The following is a 19,076-nucleotide window of genomic DNA, read 5'->3' on the forward strand; positions in this document are numbered from 1 at the left end:
ATCTCAAAGACTAATTACCGAAACATTGAAAAATAGATGAAACTGCACTAAACTAACCTAAATGAATAATTAACGGGAAATTATAAATTTGATGTAACCGAATTGAGCTAACCTCAAAAAATAATTAACGGAAAATCATAATTTTGATGCAAATGCATTGAACTAACCTCAAAGAACAATTAACATAAAATTGGAAATTTGATGAAACTGCATTGAACTAACCTCAAATAATAATTAATGGAAAACCAAAAACTGGATACAACTCCATTAAACTAAAATCAGACATTAACTAATGGGAAATCAAAAATTGGATGCAAATGTATTAAAATAATCTAAAAAAATAGTTAACTAGAAATCAGAAGTCGGATCTAACTGCATCGCACTGACCTCAAAGCATAAATGTCCGCTTTTTTAGCCTTCTTCACATGAGTATAATTACAAGTAATTCGGAATCCAAAACGAAAGTGAGTTTATAAAAATAGACTCTTACATGTATGCAAACTATATAGAAATTGTAAACTATCGAACTAACCAAGAAAAACAATTAACAGGAAATCAGAAACTGGATGCAGATGTATTGAACTAACCTTAAAGAGTAATTAATGAGAGATTGGAACCTGGATGCAAATGCAATGAACTAATCTAATATACTAGTTAATGAAACATTGAAAACTGAATGCAACTGTACTGAATTAACTTTAATGAATAACTAATGGGAAATCATAAAGTTGATGCAATTGCACTGAACGAACCTCAAATAATAATTAACGGGAAATCGAAAACTTGATACAACTGTATTGAACTAACCTCAAAGAATAATTAATAAGAAATTAGAAACTGGATACAACGTACTACATTAAACTAACCTCAAAGAATAATTAATGGGATATCAGAAACTTGATGCAAATGCATTGAATTAATAACCCTAAAATATATTTGTATTATATGTAGGGGGAATAAATGTCTCAACAAATATAGTTTTGCATTTTAAGTAGTGTTTATCATAATTCTTTTATTGTGATTGGGAATGTCTTGCTATTCAAGTAACTTCAATATTATCTTCGCCATATTTGATATTCTCACAAAACTTCAATCAAACTTCTATTGTTAAACCTAACAATAAAAAGAAGTTGATAAGTTTTATCAAGGTTTGATGCTTCCTTTTTATAGAGAGTGGTGCAAGAAATTTAAATGAACAATTAATATAATTTTCATATCTCATAGTTATGCATAGTTGCTAATATTTTTTAGAATAATTTAATATAACGGCACCCGTTCGTAGGACACGTTCATGTAATAAATCTTTTTAATTAGGAGTAATATATTCTTTGAGGATATGGAAACAGTCAATCTATTTTAGTGATTTGTACACAGTAGTACGTAAGCTGAGCAGTGATGATTTACCGGTAAATCACCATAAATCTAAGAAAACTATTATACAAGCTAGATCGAGTTTAAGATAATTATATTTGAAAATTATGGATTAATATCCTAAACCACAAAGTGAAGAGGCTATCTCAATTTGATCCCTTAGTTCCCAAGTACTTATACACCATAATCGCTGATCATTAGCGTATTTCCGTTTATTTTCAATAAAAGCATATTCTGATTTAAAAATTTGTGTGAGACATTTTGTAAAGCCTTTTCAGCACACAAAATATTTAATAGATCCCGGGCGTATGCCCGGGTCCAAAATCTAGTAACAACCTAAAACAAAATAAAGTAAAAAAACTACAAGTCTGAGTGGTGGAGTACTAGTTGGCCTAAGAGTTTTCTTTGGTGGTTTTTATTTTTACGGTTTTGATTATTTTTCCTCAGTGAAGCGAAACGTTTTCAATATATAGATTCATGGGCTTTTTTTTGGGCTTTTTTGTGGACTTAAATTTTTTTTAAAAAAACAAACAAAACCTGTGAACCTATTAATCGACACTTTTTTTTATACCGATTTCCCGATTAATCGCCGATTAAGCGGAAGAAATAGCCTGTTTTATGGCACCCGCTCAGACCTCTAATTTTTTTCTTGATCGGATCAATTGAAGGGTGCATAGCGCTTATGCTCCGATTAATAGGCGATTAAACTGCCCAGTTAGTAGGGGTGGCAATAGGTCATGTTAGGTCGGGTTCGTGTCGTGTTGTATTTGGGTCACGTGTTAGGAGAGCAAACCCAAACCCAACCCAATTACTAATCGTGTCGAGTTTGTCAAACCCAAATCCAACCCGCCTATATAACGGGTTACCCAACGGGTGACCCTCTAAGCCAGCGGGTTAATTTCATATCAGTTTCGGATCGGATTCACAGATAATTTGTATGCAAAATATTTAGTATTTCATGATTTTATATATTTATCAAAACAATATGTATTAATTCTCAAAAACCATCCATAATTTAATTACATATTAATGAAAATCGAATAATGAATAATGAAACATATCTTTATCGAATGAATCAATATGACTACTAATCTTTCTCCTTTTAGGTAGTTGGGATGATAGATGAGATTTTAGATCAATTTTGGATCGGATTCACAGACAACCTGTATGCAAAATATTTAGTATTTCACGATTTTATTTATCAATAAAACACACACACACACACACACACACACACACACACACACACACACACACACACATATATATATATATATATATATATACCGGGCTCGCTACGTCGACATACTAAATTGACATACGCATTCCAAAAACAGATTTGCATATTGAACTAAGGGCTGATTTTTTGTAGAGATGACTTACCTACTATGGATAGTATCTTCGCAAAAAATCACCTTAATCGGATATGTCTAGTATTGTCAAAAGAGTGTCAAAAGAGTGTTAAAATTCTGGACCGTCAGATAAAATTTTAATTTGAACTCAATTTTTGGTAGGGTTATAAATGTTCAAAGGAGCTGATTTTTTTGTGGAAATGATCTCCATGTTGTAGAGATCACATCCTCAGAAAATCTGTTTTTAGTTCATTATGTAGATATGTAAGATTGCGTATGTCAATTTAGTATGTCAATTTTGTATGTCGACGTAGCGAGCCCGTATATATATTCTCAAAAATCATCCATAATTCAATTACATATCAATAAAAATTGAATAACAAAATATATATTTATCGAATGAATCAATATGACGGATAATCCTTCTCATTTTAGTCGTTTATTTTAGGTTGTTGGGATGATGAAACTCATCTTAAAACAGGTTATACAGGTCACGTGTTGATGACCCGACCCATTAGACCCGAAAACTAATTGGGTCTACTAATGGGTTACTCGGGTTAGCATATGTGATCCTAACCCAACCCATTTATTTGACGGGTTCGGCTGGTCAACCCTTAAATGACCCAAAAACCTTTTTTTCCAACCCAAACCTGCTAATTTCATATCGGGTTAGTGGGTTGTGTACAAAACTGCCACCCCTACTAGTCGGTCTCTCTCCCTCGGTTTCTAATCTATCGTGGTGGTGTTGATTGAAGTTGGGCAGTTTAAGCGCCTATTAATCGCTGCTTAATCGGCGCATAAGCTTATGCCCCCTGACCGATCCAATCAAGAAAAAAATTAGAGGTCTGAGCGGGTACCATAAAACGGACGATTTCTTCTACTTAATCGGCGATTAATCTCGGAAAATCAGTATAAAAAAAGCGCCGATTAATAGGTTTACAGGTTTTTTTTTTTTTTTTTAAATTTAAGTCCACAAAAAATTCCAAAAAGAAAAGCCCACAAATCTATATATTGAAAACGTTTCGCTTCACCGAGGAAAAATGATCAAAACCGTAAAAAGAAAAACCACCAAAAAAAAACTCTTAGGCCAGCTAGCACTCCACCACTCAAGCTTGTAGTTTTTTTTACTTTATTTTGTTTTAAGTTGTTATATCACTTATACGTGACATATGTATTATAGGTTAACTAAGGCGATTAATTCCGATTAATCCGATTAATAATCACTATAAGCTGTTAGAGCGAGTTGCTCCCGATTAGCGCTTAAACTGCACAGGATTGAAGAAGACGAGTTGGAATTGTGAAATTTCAGTCCTAATAGATCGAAATTACGAATTAGTTGGAAAAAGATAATTGCCACGTAAGTTAAGAAACAAATAAAGTTTTTTTAAACACACACATATGCATGCCGATATGTCCAATTTGACAGAATGAATCAAATCAAACCGTTTGTTTTAGTTTTTAGAAACGAAATTGAGAGTTCGTTGTATTTTTGCGTTAGTTAGATTTGTAGTTCGTTGTAATTTTGTACCCGAGTCAATTTTTACTTTTTTATTTTTTTTCAACTGAAGAAATAGTTCAAACGACTTTTTATCTTAAGAAAACATTTGTTTTATTGGTGCACATCAACACTTATCAGATAACTCTTCACTTAAAACATTTGCGACAAAATGCTTCTGCCACTTGATGAGCATCATTGTGGTTATTACATAGTCGCATAGGTCAAATAGCTATTGCACTTGAATCCTAATTGTGGCATAAACAATTTCTTCATGATGTTATTTCAGCCGCACATATAGCAATTAGCACTGTTGTTGTATGAATTGAAATACACTCCACTAAGATCCTATGTCTTGGTCTTTTTCTCTCTTTTCTTTCTCTCTCTCTCTCTCTTTCTTGCCCCTCTCTTTTCTCCACACTGTTCCCCTTTATATCGCCCTCACTATCTCTCTTCCCTTGATCTTTTTCTCATCTTTTGGTCCACCTCCACACACCTGTCCCTTTAGGGTTCTGCGGCCCTGCTTCAGTACTCCCCCTCATTTTCCCTTATGTTGCCTCTTCTTTGACTCTGACCACTCTGTTCTCACCTGCTTCTGTACGGCCTGACCACTTTTACAGAGCTGCAGCCTCGATTCGGTGTTTCACCTCCCCTTTCTTATACTACTTTGGGCCAACGGACATGCCACCTCAGTAATCCAAAAAGGGGTTAATACAAATGCCCCCTCTCGGTCCGCGGATCCAAACGGATTCACGGGCCGAGACTCCCCAGCTGTCAGACTATCGAGCTGTCTTGTCACCCATCAATCATCCGAATCTTTCTGACAATCATGTTACCCACTGCCTTGACCTCTGGGCCATTGCCACGCGTCCCTAGGCACGTGCCTTGCGGCGCACACCCCCTCTAGCCCTGTCTCCTCGATTCTCGCGATGCCATGCGTTTACTCTTGATTGGCTCTCTTTGCCACACGTGCCCCCCCTAATTTTACCATTTTGCCCCTGACTTTACGAATCCCGCCCAACGCCCTTATTACGTATTCCTTCCTTTTCCCAACTCCTCACTTTTCATTTTCCCTACTGCCTTCCCAACTTTCCTCACTCCACTTCTCTCTCGTTTCCATCTTTACGAGCTCCTTGCCTCTGTCCTACCCACTCCGGTGAAGCTACCCTTGCATCTCGCTTCCACTCCACACGACGATTGCCCTCTCTGTTCAGGTTTGCGTCCATATCTCTTAGTCTCCTTTTCTTTCTAGCGTAAGTGTGCAGGTCATTTTTTAGTTTCTTGTTCGTTCGTGTTCATCTCTTTTCTTCTGTCGTTCACTTCATCACTCTTTCACTAGGCGTCTTTCATCACTCTCACCCCCCATCCGGTCTTGTTCATCCAACTCCAGTGCCATGTCTGGGTCCGAGTCTGGTGGCTCCTCTGCTACCGGATCTACTAGATATGTGTCCCCGACCTCCCGATCATTCGGCTCCGCAGTGGAGTCTGGATCTTCCGGCCCCTCCGCAGACCACCCAGAATCTCTTTCCACTAAGTCGACCCATGGGGACGCTGCCCCATCCACCTCTGGTAGATCCTCCGCGCTACCTTCCCCTCCATCTCACTACCGCATACCCAATTTGGCCGCCGTACAGGCTGCCTACGATATCCCTGAGGATGTGGTCTTAGAACATGTGTCGGGGTCACTCATTTTCCCCATCTAGTACCACCGCGGCCTGGGTTTTTGGTAGCAACGGTGGGGCAAATAGCGGTTGGTCTCCATTTCCCCTTGTCCCTGTTAGATGTTAAAGTCTGCAACCACTTTAACATTCCGCCGTGTTAAGGCATCGGCAACTTTTGGTGAATCATGTACGCACCAACCATTACAATACCACGAATACCCCAAGGATTTCCCTTCAGGACATCACTTCCCACTATTTTATCAAGAAAAGCACCAAGTTTGGGAGTGTGGGGTATCAATCCTTCTGCGTGCGTCCGCAGAAGAAGTCGTTTGTTATTCACATCACCTCCTCCGACAAGGTTTGGCATCACTATCCCCTCTATGTGTCTGGGAACTTCCTTTCCACTGCTCTCCCCCCTGAATTGTCCTTGAGGCACTCCCATTTTATCTGCCGTGGTGAGTGGAGTCGATTGCTTTGTTTATTTTATATACGATTATCTCCTTGACATGTCTTTTACTCTGCTTTTCAGGTTGGAACCCGGATTCCCACTCCCAGATATACACTGGTGTTTCTTCTGAAATTTTCACCAGACTCTGCAGCCTAGGGGTCAGCCAGTGCGACATCCTCGGCATTGACCCCGACAAAGGGAGTCCGCTCCTCCGAGACCTTTCCTTTAAGGACATTGGCAAATACCTTGGCCCTTTATACCTTCTGCCCCCGCCCAAAGAGAGGAAACCCAAACCATCTCCCCCCAAGAAACAGAAAGCGAAACCCCCAGTCCATCGGTCCTTCGGTTATACCAGAAAGATCTCCCGCAGCCAAGCTCTCGCCCGGAAGGCCGCAGCCTCTCAGACTCGTAAGCCCTCCGTTGGTTCTCTCTCAATCCCTCCTGCTACAATTCCAAGGTCTTATTCTTCCATAGCTGATTGGGAAGACGATTTTGCCCCCCCCTACAGGCACCTCTGACAATATGGATGTTACCAAACTCAAGCTTTGGGACAGCGATTCTGATGGTGATGCGCCCAATAATGCTACGGCCAAGGGCCCTCCCGCCAAGAAGGCCAAGGTTACTGCCCCTGCTCCTTCCTCTCGACCCTCATCACCGCGGACATCTTCCCACCGCATTGGTAAAGAGGCGATCCCCATTGGTCCCCTGCCCGAAGGGCCTGCAGAAATCTGGCTTCAAGGCCAGAGAATGCAACGTCACCACTCGTGACTCCACTCTGGATAATTCTGCGGTGGCTGCGTCTCTCTTCTTCGGTTCCCACCTCCCTAGGGATCAAGCTTATGGGGATTCTGGCTCCTTCGCCTCCCACCGAGTGGCGATCTACACTGGTTGGGAACTGGGTATGTCCCCCATCCCTCTCCTCTCCTTCTTTATTATATTGCTTATTGTTCTCTAACTTGGCTTGTATCTCCAGCTGAGCATGGATGTGGGGTATGTGATTCGCGGCCTAACCAACACCCTGGACGCGTTTGAATCTGTGAAGGCTGAGATCCACGGGCCAACTGGGTGGAAAGCGAAGTGTACCCAACTAGAGAAGGAGAGAGATGATGCCCGTCTCACGGCCCTCAAACATCAGAAGGAGCTCCAGCGCGCCGAGCAAGCCTACAACGACTATATGGCAGGCATCGCCTCTTAGTTGGAGAGTCAAAGGGAAGCCAATAGGGCCGCTGCTCAGGCGGACTTGGAGCAATCGCTGAAAGGGGTCGCTGAACACTTCAAAGTCCTGGCCGCCAAGAAGATAGCTCGAGAGCTGGACCAACAACTGGAAGCTCTTACTGCCCCCAAGTTGGTCGTGGAGGTGTTGAGGGCAGTCGAGTATGCTCGGGCCACTCAGCTTTCCCCCAAGTTGCCTAAGGAGATGTTGAGGGCCGCTGAGTATGCCCGGGCCACTTAGCGTGCCCCCAAGTTGGCCGTGGAGGTGTTGAGGGCAGCCGAGTATGCCCGGGCCTCTCAACTTGCCCCCAAATTGCCTAATTATCCGCTGCTCCTGGCTTAATACACACATGAACGGACGCACATTCATCAGATGGGGAAAATTGGCTATTGCTCTCATTAACATAGTAGCTAACTCAAAATAACATTACAAGGCTTGAATGAAGCAAATACAATTTTCTTTAATTAAAAGCACCCATAGCAAAAGTTACTCATGGAATTCCTTCAACATCCTGATGTTCCACGGCCGCTTGATGTTCTCCCCTTAGGGTGTCTGCAACCTGTAGGTCCCGGACATTCCCGCCTCCACCATGGTGTAGGGTCCCTCCCAGTTGGGTCTCAATTTCCCATCTGTCTCCTCCTTGGTGGCTGGGGTCACCCTCCGTACCCGATCTCCAACATGAAATGTCCGCAGTTTCACCCGCTTGTTATACTATCTCTGCAACCTACGGTGATACTCCTCCAATCTGATGCACGCAGTGTCTCTCCTCTCCTCTATGAGGTTCAGTTCCTCGACCAGTATTTTCTCATTAACCCCTGTCTCCACCGCCTTGGTTCTAGTCGTTGGAGCCATCATTTCCACCGGGATCACTACCTCCACTCCGTAGGCCATTGTGAAAGGGGATTCTCCTATAGATGTCCGTGGTGTTGTGCGATTCGCCCACAGTACATGATTTAACTCATCTACCCAGCACCCATTGTGTGCCTCCAGTTTTCTTTAAATTATCCATGATTACTTTGTTGGAAGACTCTGCCTGACCATTCCCCTCGGGATTGTACGGGCCTGAAAACCCTTGCTTCACTTTGTAGGCTTGGAGGAAGGCTTTCACTTTTCCCCCCGTGAACTGAGTACCATTGTTCGCGATGATGGTGTGTGGTAGCTCAAACCGGCATATTATATTCTCCCACAAAAACTTTCTCACCTGTTCCTCTTTCACCTACTGCAGAGCCACACCCTCAACCCATTCCATAAAATAATCTGTCGTGGCCAGCATAAACCTCCTTTTGCCACTGGCCATGGGCAGAGGCCCGACGACATCTAACGCCCACATAGCGAATAGTCACGGGCTAAAGACCTTGTGCAATGGTTCTGCAAGTGAATGTATCAGTGGCACAAAGGTCTGACATTTTCAGCACCTCTTGGCATATTCAGTCACGTATTTCTTCATGTGGGGCCAAAAGTACCCCTGCGATAGTAACCGGTGTGTCATCGTCCTTCCTGCCGAGTGGCTTCCACAATCCCCTTCGTGAACCTCTCCCAACACTTCTTGCGATTTCTGCAGCCCCAGGCATCACAAAAGTGGTCCGCTAACGCTCCGCCGATATAACTCCCCGTTTGTCAGAACGTATCTCATTAACTTCTGCTCCATCCTCCTTCTTTCACCTTTGTCCCCCGTATCTACCCCTGATAGGTAACTCTTGATGGGTTCCATACACCCCTGCTCTTGCTCAGTGGTCAGACACACCCCCTGGTTCTCCACGGTGCTTGGTTGATTTAACACCCTGACTTCGATGGATCTACCCTCTGTTCCAGGGAGAACTGCGGCAACATACGCCAATGCGTCGGCATGTCTGTTCTCTCCGCCCAAGTGAGCAAAACTGATTTTCTCAAATTCTCCTGCCTTTCTCCGCAATACCTTTAGGTACTTTGCCATCCTAGGGCATCGTGCCGCGAATCCTCCATTGGCTTGACATATTACCAAATTCAAATCCCAATATACCGTTAGCTCTCGCACCCCCAAGTCTTTGGCCAAATCCATCCCCACTATTATTGCCTCATACTCAGATTCATTGTTTGAAGCTGTGAAACCCAGTTTCATCGACAACTCCAGGCGAGTATTCTCTGGGGTGACCAGCACCACCCCAATGTCATTACCGATGTTGGTAGCAGATCCATCTGCGAAGACTCTTCACCCATTTTGCATGTCCCAAGGGTTCAGTGGGTCGTGGTTTTGATCTATCTCTGGTTCCATGATCATCTCCTCACCCCATGTGGGATCCTCAGCTGGAAACTTAGCTAGAAATTCCGCCATTGCCAGTGCCTTCTCCGCGGTCCTGGCTTGGTACTCAATGTCATACGAACTGAGCAACACCCCCCATTTCAACACTCTCCCTGACTTCTCTGCCTTTAGGGCCTGCTTGAGTGGCAAGTTGGTCACCACTACCACCGAATGAGCATCGAAGTAAGGTTTCAGTTTGAGTGCCGAGAAGACCAACGCCAAGGCATACTTTTCAATCGTACTATACCTTGTCTCGGCGTCCAACATTATTTTGCTCAGGAAATACACCGGTCTCTCTACCTTGCTCATGATCCTTATCAACACTGAACTAATTACACACTATGACACCCCCAGGTATAGATACAGATTTTCCCCCTGCCCTGGCCGCGACAGGATCGGGGCCTTGCCCAAATACTCTTTCAATTCCTGAAAAGCCCTTTCGCATGCCTCGTTCCACTGAAAGTCATTCGTCCTCCGCAGCAGCAGGTACAAGGGTCGGCACTTGTCCAAAGACTTGGAGATGAACCTATTGAGTGTCGGGACCCAACCCGCTAGCCTCTGAACTTCCTTCACATTTTGCGGCGATGGCATTTCCAACAAGGCTCTGATCTAGTCCGGGTTCACCTCTATGCCTGCGGTATGTGACTATGTATCCCAGGAACTTCCCGGATGTCACCCCAAATGTACACTTCTCCGGTTCAACATCAGCCTGTGTCTCCACAGTATAGAAAACGTCTCTTTCAGGCCCTCCAAATGCTCTTCTTTAGTAGTCATACTCTTTTCCACCATGTCATCTATGTATATCTCCATCTTCTTTCTAATTTTGTTCTTGAACATCTTCTCCCCTACTAGCTGGAATGTGGCCCCTACATTCTTTAGACCAAATGGCATTCTGGTGTAATAGTATGTACCTCCTTCCACTATGAACGCAGTCTTTTCTTGGTCCGGGCCATACATCATCACATGATTGTAACCCATGGACGCATCCATAAATGAAAATAGAACACAAACTCCGCGGTTCGGTCCACTAATTCGTCTATCCGCTGCATAGGGTAGCAATCCTTCGGACATTCCTTGTTGACGTCCATGAAGTCCACACACATTCTTACTTTCCCATTCTTTTTTGGTACCGCTACCACGTTTGACAGCCATTCTGTAAACTTGCATTCGCGGATGATTCCTGCATTTTTCAACTTCTGCACCTCTTCTCGAATCCCCATGCATATTGAGGCTTCATACTCCTTATTTTCTGCTAAACCGGGCGGGCACCTTCCAGCATGTGCAACCTGATGGCATGCGAACTCTGGATCCAACCCTGCTAAGTCCTCGATCGTCCATGCAAACACATCATTGTTCTCTACTAACAAGGCAATCAATTTTCCTTTCCACTCCTCCGACAAACTAGTCCCTATGTTCACGAACTTATCCTCCTCCGCTACCCCGATGTTTACGACCTCAATCTCATCCATTGTCTTGCCCCCGATGAGCGGCCTCTTCTCTTCGGCCGCGGTCTGTAATTGCTATGCCAACTTGTCCCCTGTCTCTGGCGCCTCTTGATTAGGGCGCAAAGCCCAGACCTCTCACTGTCACCTAATGTATGTTCTGTGCTGCGACCTGATCCCCCTTTATCTTATATATCCCTCCATTCATCGGGAATCGGATCACTTGGTAATAAGTAGACGGGACCGCCTTCATCTCATGAATCCACTTTCTCCCCAGGATCGCATTGTATTGTGAGTTGGTATCCACTACCCGAAATCGGGTGAAAGTGGTTTCCATCCTCGCGGTCACCAACAGTAATAGTTCCCCCAGCGGTTCAGTCATGCTGCCATTGAATCCGAACAAGTTGGTCTGAGGGGCTTCATCTGCTTCCTATCAATGCCCATTTCTTCCATCGCGCTCTGACACAACAAATCCACTTAACTCCCACAGTCTATCAACACCCTTTTTACCATGTAATTCCCCATCGCTATGGTAATCACTAGCGCATCCTCATGAGGTGAGCTTACAGACTCCAGATCCTTTAGATTGAACTCTATCCGGTCATTCCCTTTGCCACTCCCTAGAACTGGTCGCGGAATACCCACCACTTCGTTCACCTGCTGCAGACTGGCCGTCTTTCCTCACCTTGTCTCGGTGGGCGTTCCTCCCCAGCGTTTCACCACTGAAGATAACATTTATCGTGCCCAGGATTCGGGCCGCAGCTGATACCCTCTTGATCAGTTGCACCTCCTTGACATGTTCTTTCAAATGTCCTCTCCCGATCATCCTCTCTACCAACCACTGTAAAGCAAAGCACTCATTGATAGCATGGTTTCTGACCTGATGGTACGCACAAAATGGCTTTCCATCTATCTCCTTGGGTGAACTCCGATCTCTTCGTAGTGCCGTTGTCCTTTGATCAGTGGCAGGATTTCCTCCAACGACTTGTTCAGCAGAGTTAAGTCCACTTCGCGGTAAGGCTTTCTCTCCTTGTATTCCCTTCGGGCTTGGTCTCTACCCCTCTTTGCTCTTTGTGTCTCCCCTCTGTAATTTCCTCTATCTCTAGCCGCAGCCCTGTCCTTGTCTCTCCTGTCCTCCGCGACCACTGCATATACTGACTTGTCAGGTTTCTTGTGTTCCTTACTATTTCTCCGCAAAATGTCCTCATATCTGATGTATCTTTCTACCTTCAAGTACAAAACATGCAAGGTGGTAACCTCAATCTTAGACACTGATTCATGCACCCGGGTCCCCTGTTTCAACCCATGCTGGAATGCTATGACCGCGGTGCATTCATCCAAATTCTCCACCCTCAGCGTCTCTTCCTTGAATCTGCACAGGAAGTCCCTGAGTGTCTCGGCGGACTTCTACTTGACGTTGAAGAGATCTGCTATGTCAACTACACTCTTTTCCAATGGATGAAGTGATTCACAAAATTTTGTTCCAACTCCTCAAACCTTTGTATACTCCGCGATGCCACCAGATAATACCAGTCGGATGGTCCCCCCTTCAGATTGGCAAGGAACATCATGCAATGGAGTCCGTCATACTTCGCCTCTTACGACAACGGCATCTGCTGCCTAAAATGATGCAAATGGTCCGCCATATCTCCTTTCCCATCGTACCTTTCAAACCGCGGCTGCGTTAACCTCTTGGGTACCTCCGAATTCCAGACCGAGTCAGTAAGAGGGTTCTGATTCAGGCTATCCACCACCTTTTTGGCCGCGCCGTGTTTCTCTTTCTCCACCACGTGGTTAGCCTCTTTGTCTCTTTCGATCATCTCTTGCACCGTTTCCATGGTAATGCCTCCGGCATGGTTCACCCCGGCTGCCATAGGAATCCTCCCGCTTTGCACCTCCATTTCACTACCTGGCGGTACAGCTGCTCCTGCTCCCCCCTGAGTGTCTTCCCTTTCTCTCCTCAACTCATCATTTTCTTCCCTTGTTGGAATCTTGAATGAAATTGTGTCCTCATGGGTTTGAACCCATGACCTTATGTCTCTACTACTCTCTAATGTTGGGGACTTTAGTCCCACATTGGTTACTAAACTTAAGTCTCTTAAGTTTATATTGCTTTGTGTCCTTATGGAGGGATAGTGTAGAGACATGCAAGGAGGTGCTCGCGCGCACACAAGGCCGCCTTGGTTTGGGGGGCTCTCGGGAGGTGGGAGCTCCAAAAAACCTTAGTGCGCGTGTGCCCACACACGTCACGCGCAGAGGGTGTGCAAATCCACCCAATTGGGCTTCGCGTGGGTGCGAATACTGGGCTTGTTTTTGCGGAAAAGATCTTTTGGTCTTCTTTCCAAAACTGCGGTTTCAAAATCTTTCCTTACTGATCGAGTCAAACCAAATCACGTTTTTCTCGCACTTTATCTCGCATATTAAAAACTAGCCAGTAGAGGAGTCGTGACTCTCGCCTTGAGTTGCGAGTGTCAGATCTATAAAACAAAGTTCTCTCTTGTTTATCAAAAACACGGAAAAACATTATTTTTTCCTCTTATAAAAAACCATGTCTGGAGTACACTGAGAGGTCCTACAGAGCTAGTCATTAGCTGGTGACTCGCTTTTCCACTGTTGTATCCTGGGAGACGTACGCTTGAGGCTGGTAGTAACCATACCGGCGGTGTTTTTCGTCTTAAGGAAATTGTGCCGAGCACAATCCTCAGTGATAAGTTTTATTTGCATTCTTATTACTGTTTTCAATAATAGATAATAACAATCTTAAGACAAAAAAGCTTTTATTATCTAGTATTGTATTTGTGCTCGCTTGTTCTTTATACTACTAAAATGGAGAAACCTAGTGGTAAGTCTGTCAAACCTGAGATTTTTTATGGCAGAAATTTCAATCGTTGGCAGATGAAAATGCGGTTTTATCTTACTACTCTGAAACTAGTTGAATGGATTTCGATTGAGAAACCCATTTCAAATGACAATGAAGAAGATCCTAGTCGTTCTGGTGGTGTGAAGAGATGGGAAAAGAAGGATTATTTATGTCGAAATTATATACTTGATTGTCTTTCTCTTGATTTGTATGATGTTTATGATGTGTGTATGACTGCTATAGAGTTGTGGAATTTACTTGATAAGAAGTATGCTACTGAAGATGCAGGTTCGAAAAAGTTTCTTGTAGGAAAGTTTCTGGAATTTAAGATGGAAGATGGGAAATATGTTGTTTCTCAAGTGGAGGAGCTACAAATAATTATTCATGAGATTTTGCAGGAAGGTTATAAAATTTGCAAAGGTTTCCAGGTTGCTTCCATCATTGAGAAACTCCCTTCTTCGTGGAAGGAGTACAAAAATAGTCTCAAACATAAGAAGAAAGAGATGACCTTAGAAGATTTGATCGTCAACCTTCGGATCGAGGAGGATAACAGGAAGGCTGAAATCAATGTGGAGACTTCAGAAATGAAGGCTAAGGCTAACCTGGTTGAAGGTAACGTTGCTAGTTCTTCTAAGTCTAAATCATCTAAATTCCAAGCCAAAAAGAAACCATATGCGAACAAGAATAAACAGTCCCAACCTCACTTTAAAAAGAAACCTTACAATCCTGAAATTCATTGCTATGTGTGCGGATCACGAGGTCATATAGCCCCGGACTATAAATTCAAAAAAGGTCCAAATGATGGGAAGAAAGATAAGGCACAAGCAAATGTAGTTCAGGATGGTAACTTTTCTGATGTGGTTACTGAGGTTAACTTGGTGAGTAACATGACTGACTGGTGGGTAGACATTGGGGCTACCAAACACATCTGTGGCACTAAAAGTGCATTTGCATCCTTCACTCCTCTGGGAGAAGGAGAAAGTCTGTTCATGGGTAACTCATCTGCTTCTAGAGTTGAAGGAAAATGGACTATTAATTTGAAGTTACTTCTGGAAATGTTCTTAATTTGAAGGATGTTCTTTATGTTCCTGATATTAGGAAAAATCTGGTTTCTGGTTTCCTTTTAAGTAAGAAGGGGTTCAAACTTGTCTTTGAATCAGACAAATTTGTTCTGACTAAGAGGGGAACCTTTGTGGGTAAAGGTTATTTAGATGAAGGCTTGTTTAAGCTCAATGTAACTGATTTTTAATTTAATAAAGCATCTACTTCTTCTTATATGGTTAAGTCCTTTGATCTGTGGCATAGTAGACTTGGACACGTTAATAATGTTTTGATTAAAAAACTGATGCATCTAGGTAACATATCCAAGAATACTATTTCTGAAAACAAGAGATGTGAAGTATGTGTAGAATCTAAATATGCTAGGAAATCTTTTAAAAAGGTAGAAATAAACACTGAGTTGTTGGCATTGATTCACACTGACTTATGTGATCTTAAAGGTTACATGACTAAAGGAGGTAATAAATATTTTGTTACATTCATTGATGGTGTTTCACGTTTCTGTCATGTTTATCTTCTTAAGAGTAAGGATTATAGCTTAGCTAAATTTATTTCCTTTAAAACTGAAGTTGAGAACTAGTTAGACAAGAAAATAAAAATAGTTAGGTCTGCTAGAGGAGGTGAATATTCTAGTACTTTCAATAAATTTTGTGAAGATAATGGTATTGTACATGAGACCACTGCCCCTTATGCTCCCCAATCCAATGGGATAGCAGAGAGGAAAAATAGGACTCTCAAAGATATGATCAATTCAATGATCAATAGCTCTGGGGCATCTATAAACCTATGGGGGGAGGCTTTGCTAACGGCCTGTTATATTCTGAATAAGATACCTTTTAAAGACACAGATAAAACTCCATATGAGATGTGGAAAAATAGGTTACCATCTTATAAATTCTTTAAAATGTGGGGGTGTTTGGCTAAGGTGTATACCAACACCCAAGAGGACTAAACTTGGCCCTAAAACTATAGATTGAGTCTTTATTAGGTATGCACAAAATAGCAGCGCCTACAGGTTTTTAGTTTTCAAATCTAAAAATAAATTTGTTGATGATAATACCATTATTGAGTCTAGGGATGCTGTCTTTTTTTAGGATAAATTCCCATTTATTGAGAGATCTGGAGGGACTCCGAGTTCTTCAAGACTTGCTCCTAGAGTTCGAGAAGATTCTTCTGCTGAAGATGAAATTGAACTCAGGAGGAGCAAGAGACCTAGGACTAACACCTCTTTTGGACCTGATTTCCTTACTTTCTTGGTAGAAGATGATCCTCAGACCTATTCAGAGGCCATGTCATCTTCTGATGCCGTATTTTGGAGGGAGGTCATTCTAAGTGAATATGAGTTCATTATAACAAATAACACTTGGGAGCTGGTTGAGTTGCCCCCTGGTTGTAAAACTATTAGAAATAAATGGTTATTTAGAAAGAAACTTAAGGCAGATGGATCCATTGATAAATATAAAGCGAGATTAGTAGCAAAAGGCTATAAAAAGAGAGAAGGGTTTGATTTCTTTGATACTTACTCTCCTGTGACAAGGATTACATCTATCAGAATGTTAATAGCTTTTGCTTCTACTCGTAATCTCGTAATTTACCAAATGGATGTTAAAACGACATTTCTAAATGGGGAATTACAATAGGAGATATATATGGATCAGCCAAAAGGTTTTGTTTTAGAAGGCCTTGAGAGAAAAGTTTGTAGACTAAAAAAATCTCTTTATGGTCTCAAACAAGCTCCTAAACAGTGGCATGAGAAATTTGACAGTGTGTTAATCTCTAATGGTTTTAATATTAATGAGGCAGATAAATGCATTTATTATAAATTTGAGAAACAATCTAGTGTAATTATCTATTTATATGTGGATGACATGTTGATCATTGGAACCAGTTTAGAGACCGTCAATAAGATTAAATCTTTTTTGAGTAAACACTTTGACATGAAAGATTTGGATATTGTTGATGTCATTCTTGGCATTAAGATTGTGTATAATTCTGATGGAATTACTTTGACTCAATCTCATTATGTAAAGAAAATGCTTAAAAGATTTAATCAATTTGACTGTGTACCTGCCAGAACATATATATGATCCTAGTATACATTTGACAAAAAATATTGGATCAGGTGTATCTCCTTTAGAGTTTTCTAGGGTTATAGGTAGTCTCATGTATCTTATGAATTGCACTAGACCAGACATAGCTTACGCCGTAAGCAAACTTAGTAGATACACCATAAATCCCAGCAATGAGCATTAGGATGCTCTTATCAGAGTATTAAGATATTTGAAATATACTTCAAATTATGGTGTTCATTATGGCAGATATCCAACTGTGCTTGAAGGGTACAGTGATGCCAATTGGATTGCTGATTCTCAGGAATCTAAATCCACTAGTGGCTATGTGTTCACTATGGCAAGGGGTGCAGTGTCTTGGAAATCATCTAAGCAAACTTGCATTGCCCATTCCACTATGGAATCTGAGTTTATAGCTTTAGACAAAGCTAGTGAGGAAGTAGAGTGGATCAGGAATTTTTTGATGGATATCTCGCTTTGGCCTAAACCTATTCCACCTGTCTCTATTCACTGTGATAGCCAAGCTGCTATCTTGAAGGCCAAAAATACTTCCTATAATGGGAAATCTCGACATATTCGTTGAAGACATAACACTGTGCGACAGTTGTTAAGAGTATGGATCATAGCTATTGACTTTGTGAGGTCAAAAGAAAATTTAGCTGATCCTTTAACTAAAGGCATGGCTAAAGAGCTGGTTTTTAGTACATCGAGGGGGATGGGGCTAAAGTATATTAAAGACTAAGCCTATTTATTTAAATCACCAATAACTGACACCCAACCTTTGTGAATAGAGATCCCAGGATCAAGGTTCAATAGGGAAACAAGTTATCTGCGAGATTTGTGGGGGTACTACACCTAGAGTGAAAACTTTGTACCCATCCCTATGATGTAGTAGTACTTTCTGTATCTTTTAAACGATGAGTGAATACTCTTAATGCTTTCTATAGCTGGTTTTCCAGTGGGGTGTAATGATACAGTACACTCCTGATAGAGGCACCTATATGAGTGAGGAAGTAAAGCCGCTACCTATGAGAACTTATAGGCTTGTTCTCTAGAGCACTCATGAAACCTGGGAAGCTCATGGCTATACGAGCACAACTGAGGGAACTCTATGATGATTTTTGAAGTTATGTGTGTTACCTGTTGACTTGGCTTACATATATGTTGAACATTTCAAGACTAAGGTCACTGTTCAACTAGAAATCCCGACAGACAAACACCAAGCGAAGGTTCAAGTCATATGACACCTTCAGCCCATTCATAACTTCTTCATACTCCAGACATTCTTGTTTTTTCTTCTGTTTCTTTATAATTTCATTCATGTGGGGGATTGTTGGAATCTTGAATGAAATTGTGTCCTCATGGGTTTGAACCCATGACCTTATGTCTCTACTACTCTCTAATGTGGGGGGCTTTAGTCCCACATTGGTGACTAAACTTAAGTCCATTAAGTTTATATCGCTTTGTGTCCTTATGGAGGGATAGTATAGAGAGATACAAGGAGGTGCTCGCGCGCACACAAGGCCGCCTTGGTTTGGGGGGCTCTCGGGAGGTGGGAGCTCCATAAAACCTTAGTGCGCGTGTGCCCACACACGTCGCGCGCAGGGGGGGGGGGTGGTGCAAATCCACCCAATTGGGTTTCGCGTGGGTGCGAGTACTGGGCTTGTTTTTGCGGAAAAGATCTTTTGGTCTTCTTTCCAAAACTGCGGTTTCAAAATCTTTCCTTACTGATTGAGTCAAACCAAATCACGTTTTTCTCGCACTTTATCTTGCATATTAAAAACTAGCCAGTAGAGGAGTCGTGACTCTCGCCTTGAGTTGCGAGTGT

The 19,076-nt window shown here is 42.4% G+C and overlaps 2 protein-coding genes across 2 annotated transcripts; one reads left to right on the forward strand and one right to left on the reverse strand.

Moving 5' to 3' along the window:
- Positions 1 to 9,110: 9,110 nt before the first annotated feature.
- LOC147485897 (uncharacterized) lies at positions 9,111 to 9,638 on the reverse strand. Its single transcript, XM_086573607.1, has one exon. It carries the CDS (start codon positions 9,636 to 9,638, stop codon positions 9,111 to 9,113), a length of 528 nt encoding a protein of 175 aa, XP_086429733.1.
- A 4,448-nt stretch (positions 9,639 to 14,086) lies between these two features.
- On the forward strand, positions 14,087 to 17,831 carry LOC147485898 (uncharacterized). The gene is made up of 5 exons (XM_086573608.1): positions 14,087 to 14,998; positions 15,193 to 15,354; positions 16,274 to 16,571; positions 16,983 to 17,163; positions 17,498 to 17,831. The coding sequence occupies exons 1-5, from the start codon at positions 14,087 to 14,089 to the stop codon at positions 17,829 to 17,831; spliced, it is 1,887 nt and encodes a 628-aa protein (XP_086429734.1).
- Positions 17,832 to 19,076: the final 1,245 nt, after the last annotated feature.

This window comes from Coptis chinensis, chromosome 7 (genome assembly GCF_015680905.1).
Source record: "Coptis chinensis isolate HL-2020 chromosome 7, ASM1568090v1, whole genome shotgun sequence".
Taxonomy (NCBI): domain Eukaryota; kingdom Viridiplantae; phylum Streptophyta; class Magnoliopsida; order Ranunculales; family Ranunculaceae; genus Coptis; species Coptis chinensis.

Coding starts and splice junctions, on each gene's coding strand:
- LOC147485897 (XM_086573607.1), bottom strand. CDS start 9,638: ATGAAACTGGGTTTCACAGCTTCAAACAATGAATCTGAGTATGAGGCA.
- LOC147485898 (XM_086573608.1), top strand. CDS start 14,087: ATGGAGAAACCTAGTGGTAAGTCTGTCAAACCTGAGATTTTTTATGGC. Junction 15,355..16,273: donor AAGGCTTGTTTAAGCTCAAT/GTAACTGATTTT, acceptor GTCTTTTTTTAG/GATAAATTCCCATTTATTGA. Junction 17,164..17,497: donor ATTCTTGGCATTAAGATTGT/GTATAATTCTGA, acceptor TCATTATGGCAG/ATATCCAACTGTGCTTGAAG.